The sequence below is a fragment of the Eupeodes corollae genome, chromosome 3, assembly GCF_945859685.1.
Source record: "Eupeodes corollae chromosome 3, idEupCoro1.1, whole genome shotgun sequence".
NCBI lineage: Eukaryota > Metazoa > Arthropoda > Insecta > Diptera > Syrphidae > Eupeodes > Eupeodes corollae.
In genome coordinates, this window is record NC_079149.1 from 136,141,593 (window position 1) to 136,152,091 (window position 10,499).

At 36.5% G+C, this 10,499-nt stretch overlaps 1 protein-coding gene across 2 annotated transcripts; it reads left to right on the forward strand.

The window, feature by feature from the left end:
- The first annotated feature begins 333 nt into the window (after positions 1 to 333).
- Positions 334 to 4,267, forward strand: LOC129950058 (uncharacterized). 2 transcript variants are annotated; one of them, XR_008782080.1, is made up of 3 exons: positions 334 to 477; positions 736 to 3,824; positions 3,887 to 4,267. XR_008782080.1 is itself a non-coding variant. In XM_056061847.1 (2 exons), the coding sequence occupies exon 2, from the start codon at positions 748 to 750 to the stop codon at positions 3,727 to 3,729; it is 2,982 nt and encodes a 993-aa protein (XP_055917822.1). In that variant the 5' UTR covers positions 334 to 477; positions 736 to 747; the 3' UTR covers positions 3,730 to 4,267. The 2 variants fall into 2 exon arrangements, 1 of the variants encoding a protein (XP_055917822.1); XM_056061847.1 differs by having other exon boundaries at positions 736 to 4,267.
- Positions 4,268 to 10,499: the final 6,232 nt, after the last annotated feature.

Below are 10,499 nucleotides of genomic sequence, written 5' to 3' on the forward strand. Positions count from 1 at the left end.
ATTTCTTAGATAGCAAACATTTCAAAAGATCATTTTGAATTCATCCACAAATCTTATAATTGCATTCTGAATTAGACCATAGTGTATATATTCATTTTATTTATTATTTTAATTTAAACTTCAGTTTAAAATAAGTGATCAAAGCTAAAGTAATAAAATACCACACCAAAACATCCGTTTTCAAAAATTCCCATTTCGATCTAAATCAAAAAAGACTCGCTCCTTTCGATGCCAATGGAAAATGAATTGATTATCACTTCCAATCTAGTACAATTTCCGCACAAACAAACACCATCCCTGTTCGTTAGTAATCACCCACCATTTTCATTTTCACACACGTCAAGTCGAAGTGAGGACAAATTTTCCAAGAGTTTAACTTTTGGGTTTGCGGTTGTTTGTATATTTTTATTTTTGTTCCCAAACATCGAATTTTGTGCAAAAAGCTATACAAATAAATTCCATTCGAGACTTTCAAAGGTTAGTTTCCAATTTGACCCAAAGATCAATCCCTATCCCTGGATGCGCTATACAATCGCAATTCAGGGAATCGTGAACACTCATCTCATGGTCAGGCCAGGTGAATCCTCTAGACAAAAAATTTTCAAAAGTTCATCTGTCATTTTTGGCTGATGCCTTCTCGCTATCGCCACTAGAAATAATTAAAAGAAAAACAAAAACATTTTGAATACAATTGAATTGAAAAGGCTTGAATTTTTGTGTTTTTTGTGGTTTCAGTTCTTGGACAAGATGAACTCCTTCATGCGGCGAAACATTACTGCCGAACAAATGCACAGCTTCCTAAAGGACAAACACGCCTGGGAGAACGCCATTGCCATGTACAATGGACCCGATCCCCTCGAGCACTGGTACAATTACATTTGCTGGTACAACAGCAACATCCACGGCGATCCGGAGAACAAATTTCGGGAAACTCTGGAAAGATGCCTCACGCAATACGAGCACAACGAGTACTACAAACAAGACCCGCGAATGGTTAAGTTGTGGATCAAGTACATAGACTTGCAGCCGAATCCGTTACACTTCTTCCAAATTCTCTATCAGCGGGGCATTGGGCGCCAGTGTGCCTGTTTTTACACCAACTGGGCGCATTACTATGACTCGGCGAACGCATTCAAGGAGGCTGAATCCATCTACAATCTGGGGTTCCAGGCAAAGGCCGAACCTTACACGGAATTGGAGGGTGCTCATACGAAGTTCCTTTACTCACTATCACAGCGAATGGTTTACGAGGACAAGAAGCAACTGAATTCCCACACCCAGCAGCACCAGGTACAGCAGCAACAACAGCATCAACAGCACATACCTATTAGCCAGCCGTTAGAAAAGAGAACAGCGGATGTAAACCAGCTGCAACTGCAACAGCAACAACAACAACAGCACCATCAGGAGATGCCTGGACAAGTTCAACATTGCAATCAGCAGATGCATCATCTTCCCCAACAAAGTGTGGGTGCTGCAATTCCACCACAAATGCAACCACAAACTCACACCCAACCGCAAACGCAGACGCCTGTTGCTAGCACAAATTGCCAATATACCGAATTGCAGAGTTCCACAGCAACTGCCATTTCTTCCTCACTGAACTACATATACAATGAGCCACAGGTTGCTGCAGCTGTCTATCCGCAAGAACCAGGTGCTGCCGCCGCTGCTTCCTTTAGTTCGCAAGCGCTTGATATTCCACTTGGAAACGTCAAGCTCCCCGCGCAGTTTGCTACGTATTGCCGCAACAACTACGAAGTCTGGAAACCAGCCCTCTTCCTGGAGGAACCAGAAGACCCCTACAAGCGCTGCCAGTACCAAAAAGCTCTTGTCTATCCAGGAGGCGACGTCGAATTCAGTCCGGAGGAAGTTCGTGCGAAAAAGTGGAAGAGTATGCAACAGAAATCCAGACAGCCGCAACAGCAAGTTGAAATCCAGAAGCCTTCGACGACGACGACTCAAGTAACCACAGACGCCGATATTGAAGACCAAATCGAAGCTTCGACAATCCGTTTTAGCACCCACGAAGAACACGGCGTGACCAAGAGCAAAACAATAAAAATCAAATTCAAAAAGGAAAAACCCACAGCATTGGATTCCTCGTGCAGTTCCACCAATGGCCAACACAACTTCAATTACACCATTGAGAACGCCTATGCAGTAGAGTCAGCCTCGCAGGACGACGGCAGCAATCGTGGAAATGGCTTCCATCCCTATCAAATGCAAACATCCACTCCCAAAGTAAAGAAGCCCAAAAAGCTGAAGAGCGTCAACAAGCATCTAACCGGGAAGTACTTGGCTGCTGCTGCCCACGGGGATAGCAATTCGTCGGACTACCATCCACAGCAATCTCAGTACCAGTACGAAGACGCAAATCTCCTGCTGACCTTTGCCAAAGAAAACACTTCTTCCTCCACCACCCCACAGCAGTTGCAAAATAGGACACCGATAAAAATTCGACAGAAAAACGGCGATTCCGTTCACTATGCGGCCAACGACAACGCCAGTTACTCGTTCAACGAGAGCGCATACATGGACAACTCGAATTGCTCGGTGAGCTCTGCAGTGGGTCGTCTGAACTTCCGCGATTCGCAGCGCGATGATTTCTCCACTTATGCCGAGAACAGTTTCTTCGCATCGGAAAATGACAAGGAGCTGCAGGAACAGCGTCTCGAGAAAGCACTCAGTGTGATCGAGACTCACATGGCCAAGCCGGTTATTGACCCGTTCAACAATGAGCTCTGCAAGGCATTCCTCACCAAACTCAATTTTCCGTCCTACGATGCGGCCGAAAACGTTTGCAAAGTGGTGAGCACGCCATTGCCTAAATTCGCAAACACCAAGATGATAACGCTGGCCGATATTCGCTTCAGCATCGAGAAGGAAGTAGGTCGTGGGTCGTATGGGTCTGTGTACAAGGCGACCGACTGCAAGACCGGAACGGTTGTGGCTCTAAAATACCAGAAGCCTCCCAACATCTGGGAGATATACATCTGCCATCAGGTTCGGAAGAGGATCCGGACGGAGACCGTTCTGCCCGGAGTCATGAACATCTCCTCGGCTGTGATCGCACCAAACGCGAGCATAATCGCCACCGAATTCTCGCCCTACGGATCGCTGCTGGACATAAACAACAAGATCCGGCAGGCCACCAAGAAGGTCATGCACGAGAGTCTGGTAATGCACTTCAGCAGCCAGATCCTGAACATCATCCACTGCTTGCACAAGAGCAAGATCATCCATGCGGACATAAAGCCAGACAACTTCCTGCTAATGCGTGTTCCTAACACAGATCTCCACTATCCTTCGCTGCGTCTGATTGACTTTGGTTGTGCGCTTGACATGACCCTCTTCCCAGAGGGCACCCAGTTCCGGAAGATAATCCAGACGGACGGATTCACCTGCATCGAGATGCAGGAGGGCCGGCCTTGGTCCTATGAGACCGATCTCTTCTGCGTGGCGGGCACCGTTCATGTGATGCTCTTCGGAGAGTACATGCAGATCGCAAAGAAATTCGAAACCTGGGACATCAAACAAAAACTGCCGCGGTATCTGAAAAAACACGTCTGGACGGATTTCTTCGGCAGTATGCTGAACATTAAAAGCCAAGACATTCTACCCAACTTGTTGGACATAAAGATGCGATTCGACGAAGAGGCCATGAAGATGGACTCCGAGCTTCAGTCGCAAATCAGGACGTTATCGAATTTGCTCCATCGCCGATAGTTACGTTACGCGCTTCTTTTTTTAGCATTCATCTCACAGAATAGAGGAGAGAGCAGCAAAAGAAAAGAAAAGCAGAAAAGCAAAGAGAGAAAAAAGTATACTTGTATTCCTTTTTTGTTTTGTTTTAATTTCGCAATTTAAATTTCTTTTTCTCTAGATTTATTATTGTTTAATCTACGCAAATATAATAACATTTTTTGAATTATTATTATTATTATATTGAAGAAAAAAGAAAAGAAAAACACGAAACATAATCCAATTGTACGATATCTATAGTTAAGAACTGATCACGGCTCCCAAGGAGGAGTAAAGTACACTCTTTAGGCGGTGTATATTCTATGTTGTAAGAATAATAATTAAATGAATAATACTAAAATTTGAAAATATATTCATTTCAAAATTTAAATAGAAACAAAAATAATGTGCACACAAACTTCTAAAGTAAACAAAATTAATTAAAAAACAAAAATATTAAAATATTAATTGTAAAGTGAGATGATTCTATATAATAAAAAAAATATAAAGCCAAACAAAAGAATATTTATTTTTTAAATTTCAAATCAAACAGAAAATTAATTTAACAGCTAGGATCTAGGAATCGAGTGAAATTCAATTTGAAAAATCGGCAAATTTCTTTTGTTTCATATTTCAATTGATTTGAAAAGATTCGGACCATTTCAATAGAAGATTTAAAAAATGATATAGTGTTAAGTTCAATTTTGAAATTTTATTTTCAGGTTGATAAGACATTGCCAACAGTTCTAGGAACGAAGTCTCTGAGTAGTAAATTATTTTGAGACCCTACAAGTAGTTTTTATAGCTTCGAATATAAAAAGGAAATAAGCCCCTAAAATGATATAAATGCAAAAGATTGACCTTCTGATTGACTTCCATATTTGTTAATTGTTTATTTAAAAAATATCGGAAGGAGGAATTGGGCAGGTTCAGACAACAATTTGCAATCAACTGCATTCTTTGAAAATACATTTTGACCAAGCCCTTACATTTCCAACTTGGAACTTTACTTCACTAACCTCTACCTTCAGTTCATCGTACAAAAAAAAATCCAAAACATTATTGTCTCCAAGACACTCCTCGGGCAAGCTAACAGTTAATCAAGGTTTGCATTTTGTATTGTAAAGAAATGTTACTTATGTCTTTATCCAATTTGATAAGGAACAGAATATAAATAAATAAATTAGTAATAAAGTTCAGCATTCAGTTGAATAAAAAAGCTTGATCAACTGTCATTTTGAGATAAGATGATTTGACGTGATAGTCAGGGTGATTTTTCTTAACTAACTTTAGAGGCAATTTTTTGGCAGCTGGCCAATCAAATGCTACAAACTTGCCTTACTTACAAGTCACTTATGTCGCCTGCACCTGCCCAATGCCAATTGGATAGGGCAAATTAAAATTTTCATATAAGTCAGTAAAATTTCTTTTGGGAATTTTGTTTTTCTGAATTTAAGTTTTTTAATTAGATTATTTAAGTAAAAAAATATATTTTCACTTTTTCAAATTAATAAAATGTATTAAAATTGTCTTTTCTATATCAGCTATTTAAACAGATTCGTATTTTTAAAGAAGTATTTCCGGTCCACATAAAAGAACAGGGATTCATTTTCTGAACCTATCTTTCAACAAAATTTACTAAATAACAGTAAGAAAAATATATACTGAATTCAATTTATTTAGTCACACTGCTAAAATAGAAATGAGACCTTTCTACGAGCTTAGATTCAAAAAGTTAGAGGGAGTACATTTTTGCCCTCAAACCAAAACATATTAAATTTGTATGGTGATGATGTATGGTTGTACCGAAGCCGCACCTTACTTGATTAGGTCCTATAAAGTCCATGACCTGCGTCGTGTCTGATGGGGTAACTGTTGAATGCCTATAATTTGGCGTAGGTCAGTAGCGCATCTTTCACCCACGACGAAGTGTTTACTTTACTTCAACGCTTGTGGTCGCCGGTAATTATTTATGTATCCCTATATTCATAACTAAGCTAAAATTGTAAATGCGGAGCTCCTAGCTCTTTTTTGTGATAGGTTATGGAGTTTAGAATTCGTTGTACCTGAATTTTATCCGCTAACGAAATCGAAACCGAAAGCCTTAGAGTTTGTATTTAGTATTTAGCTTGATTTAAAAAAATATCGTTTTACGAATATACATATTTATACCTGTTAGCCTGGAAAAAAGATAGAATTTAACGTCTAAATAATTAAATCAGGAAGTTTTATGATTGATATCTACGCAACCAAACCAAGGGTTAATCTTATGAAGAGTGACAAAAGTGCCTAAAAGCACATTATTAGTTAAATATTTAAATCCATTTAAAGGGTGTCAGAGTAAAGGCAGACATAAGTTTTTCACACTGAACTGGTGAATTAATTTCTTAAAAATTCTTTTAATATTTCCTGATTTTTGGTTCTCATAAATAATAATCAAAATTTATACTCAAGGTACAGCAGACCCATGGAAAAATATGGCTTAAAGTATCTTACATACAGCTGTCAACAAAATAATAGCAGCGCTAGTTTTTTCTCATTTCTTTTTATTATATCTTTTTTGCTATTGCTTTTTTCTCTCTCAACTTATGGTTTTTCTGAAACTCTTATTCTAAGCTTTCATTACCACCATCGATCATATCAATATGCACTATATCAATAAAATAACGGCACTTTGTTTAAAAAATTGCAAATTTTGGACACACAAAATAATAGCAGCGTTAATGCAAAAATAGTTAAAATCAATAAAGTAAAGTATATTTCAACTAAAATCGCCAACAAACAGTAAGTATATTCTGCAAATATCATTGTTTGTTATTTTGCATGTTTTTTTTGTTAAATTTATTAAACAGTGGGACGAGAACAATATTGCAGTCAAGAGCTAGGCCAAATGTGGAGCACCGGACAATCCTACAGGGAAATCCAAACAAATTTTAACGTTTCTGCAAACATGATCCATAATTCCATATATTTTGTGGAAAAAGTGGAAACCAGAGGTCAAAAACGCAAATTGTAGGACGGGGACAATAGGCCAATAGTCAAAATGTTAAAGAAAGACCCCTTTAAATCAGCTGTGGATATAAATAAAGAGCTCGAGCTCAATGTGAGCGATGAGACAGTGCTTCGCACTATTCGCACAGCTTATTTGAAGGCATGCCACCCAAGAAAAAAGCTACTCCTCTCCAAACGTCATCTGGTTCAACGCCTTGCTTTTGCAAAAAAGTATGGTGGTTGGACACGAGAGAAGTGGCGGAACGTCTTGTTTTCAGACGAAAGCAAAATCATTCTTTTTGGTGGCACTGGGTCTAGAAATTTTGTTTGGCGCGTCCACCGAACACAGAGTTTCAGCCAAAATACACCGTGAAAACAGTCAAGCTTGGAGGCGGCAAAATAATGGTTTTGGACTGTGTTTCGTACAATGGTGTTGGGCCCATAAAAAAAATTGATGGCGTTATGGATCAACATGCGTATGTCCAAATTTTGGAGGAAGTGATGCTGCCTTACGCTGCAGAACACATGCCTTTCAGATGGGTCTTCCAGCAAGACAATGACCCAAAGCACACAAGCCGTAGTGCGAAATGTGGTTCTCGCGTAAGGATATACAGCTTTTAGATTGGCCAGGGCAATATCCAGACCTGAATTCCATTGAGCATTTGTGGGGGGATGTTAAACGTGGCGTTGGCAAGCACAACCCCAAAATCAGGCATAATTGTGGACGACTGTACAAAGTGTGTGGAGGGGAATACCCATAGAGCCATAGAGCAGTGCAATAAACTGGTGGATTCAATACCAAAAAGATGTGATGATGTTTTGAAAGTGAAGGGTTTTCGTACAAAATATTAATGTATCAAATAAATTATGTAAATTATAAAAATTGATGAAATTATTGAATAAATGTTAATTTTTTGAATATTTTTAAAACTGCTGCTATTATTTTGTGTGTCCAAAATTTGCAATTTTTTAAACAAAGTGCCGTTATTTTATTGATATAATGCATATTGATATGATTGATGGTGATAATGAAAGCTTAGAATAAGAGTTTCAGAAAAACCATAAGTTGAGAGAGAAAAAAGCAAAAGCAAAAAAGATATAATAAAAAGAAATGAGAAAAAACTAACGCTGCTATTATTTTGTTGACAGCTGTACATCGACGATGGTGACAGTAAAACTTACAAAGGGATACTAGTTATGATCTTTAATGAAGGTTTTGAAGGTAATTTGAAAGTAATGTCGGTTATGGGATGCCCTATAGGCCGCGAAGCCCATACTTATGTTGAGAAACGTGATGAAAAGCGAATCTCACGTACTGAGCAGCCGTTAAACAAGCCAGAATGGATGCAAGAGCTGAACAATCTGCTTTGAAAGAGTTTCAAGAAGAAGAGGAAGGAATACTGTTTGGACCAGTTATCGCCGATTGAAAGGTTATCTGATATTTTCATAGTTAAGAGGGCTTGCAACTTTAAACGAATTTTTCTCAAAACTGGTGTTTTTCAAACTTTTCTCCATCTTATTTCAAAAACAAGTTAACCGAATGACTTGAAATTTGATGGGTTGGATTCAGCACATGTAAATGTATAGAATGTACTATCGACAAGCAAAAATTACAAAAATTTCGATTTTTTTTTATAGCAAACGACTTTTTTTTCAAATGTCTCTCAAAAGTCCAATTTTTGGTATATTCAATTGATGATAGTTCATTCCATGCATTTAGGCTCACAGATTAACAAGTTCTTGATATTAGTTTTTTTTCAAATTTTCTAATAAATACAGAAATAAATAAAATTTAAATTGAAGTAAAATAGATCTTGTTTAACTTAGAGTGTCCGTATGGGACCAGTAAGTTAGTTGTAAGTTATGGTTACTCAGGCTAGTTTTATGAATTTTTGTCTAGCTTTAAGATAGGTTTAAGATTGAATTAATAAAAATGAATAGATTTGTTTGTATTTTTATTTTAAAACATATTCATTTCAAGTATTGTACCCAAGAAATCATCATTTCTCCATTTAAAACCCTTATACACTTACTTAGAATTTTCCTAATGTTTTGACGTTGTATTGTACCAACAAAATATCTTCCTTTACTTCTAGTTAACCCTCTATGAATGCGAGAATTTCCCACAAAATGTAACCTTAATTTTTTGACTTATTATTTATTATTTACTTTGTAATTTCTCCATTTAAAAAAACTGCGATTTTTTTTAGTATAACTGCCTGTTTGTTGTTTTGTAAGCTTTGTATGTTTTCGCTTTTTCAAAAATAATTTGGATTATTGATAAATGTTAAGATTTTGTTCCTATAATTTTCGGTTTTTCACATTTTGCAACCTTTTAGAAAAACAATAAAACAAAATGTTGGCACATTTCTTTACTGTTTTCCACTATTTGGTTTTGTAATTTAATTCTTTAATAATAAGGCCCATATTTCGATTGAAAAAAAAAATCATTTATTTGGAAGTTAATCTTGTTGAATAGAGAAATAGTTACACAACTTAGATTCAAATGCCTCCATTTCTATGCGTACAACATTTTTGAGCAGCCACTATTCACCCAATTATTTAATTTAATATATGTATGTACATAAATGAAAAAAAATTGAAATTAATGAAGTTCGTTTCGGTGAAAAGCTGGAATCAGGAAACTCCGTGATTGTTAATAAGTTTAATGAGTATTTTTTTCATTAATTCAATTAGTAACTCAATACCCTGTAGCAACACTCATAATTCAACTTCAAGTGCAATTTATACATATATCGGTGTACCCCAAGGAACTATACTTGGCCCATTACTATTTCTGATATACATTAATGACATTTCTTAAGTTTTCAGAAATTCTAAAATATCTTTGTTTTGAAAGATATCAAACAAGATTTAAATAACCTGTGTAAGTGGCTAAAGTTAAACGAACTTAAAATTAATGTAAACAAGATTAAATGCATGATGATCAATAGTAGTGACAATATAAGTTTATCGATTGAAGGTAGACCCATTGAACAAGTGAAAGAAATGAAATATTTAGGGGTTATACTGGACAATAACCTGAATTTTAATAATCATATGGTTTATTTCCATTAAAATTGGGTTTCTTAAACGCATTCGAAAAAATATAACAACAATTTTATATTTATTAAACCACATTTTGAGTTTTGTTCCACAATTCAATCATGTTCAATGCGTTACTGTTCGCGTTCAAGTTAAAAAACGATCTAGCACCTTAATACTTGACATCAAGCCTGACCTACGTGGGAAAAAGCCAACCGCACTACTTAAGATCGAATTTTGATTTTAGAATTCAGTTTTATAGAGATTCTAGAACTCAAAATATGCTCTTCCATCGTGGACTTAAATTTATTTAATGAATTACCATTCGTAATAAAAAATAAAATGTTTTAAAAAGATTAACGCCCAATTTCTTCACCAAGTTCTAAATTCCCTTTAGAACTCGATCTAGTGAATCTCAGTTTAACATTAAAATATTTGGAACTCGGGCATTTCTTCACTTCTCTAGAACTCGATCTAAAATCATCATCGAGTTCTAAGCGCTTAGAACTTGTTATTTTTAGAACCTAGTTTTAAAATGTTTTTGAAACTTTTAAATCACCCGGCAGAATATTTTGACAGACGTTTCCGTTTTTATATTCTTTAATTCAAAATACAAAATAAATATTTCTGTTGCGCCCATTTTCTTTTCTGGTATGTATGCCTATTTTTATGCATATTATAGTGAATTTTTTGTGCATTTATCAATAAAATTCTTAGAT

Bases quoted from the DNA above. Each gene is read 5' to 3' on its own strand.
- LOC129950058 (XM_056061847.1), top strand. From the start codon at position 748: ATGAACTCCTTCATGCGGCGAAACATTACTGCCGAACAAATGCACAGC.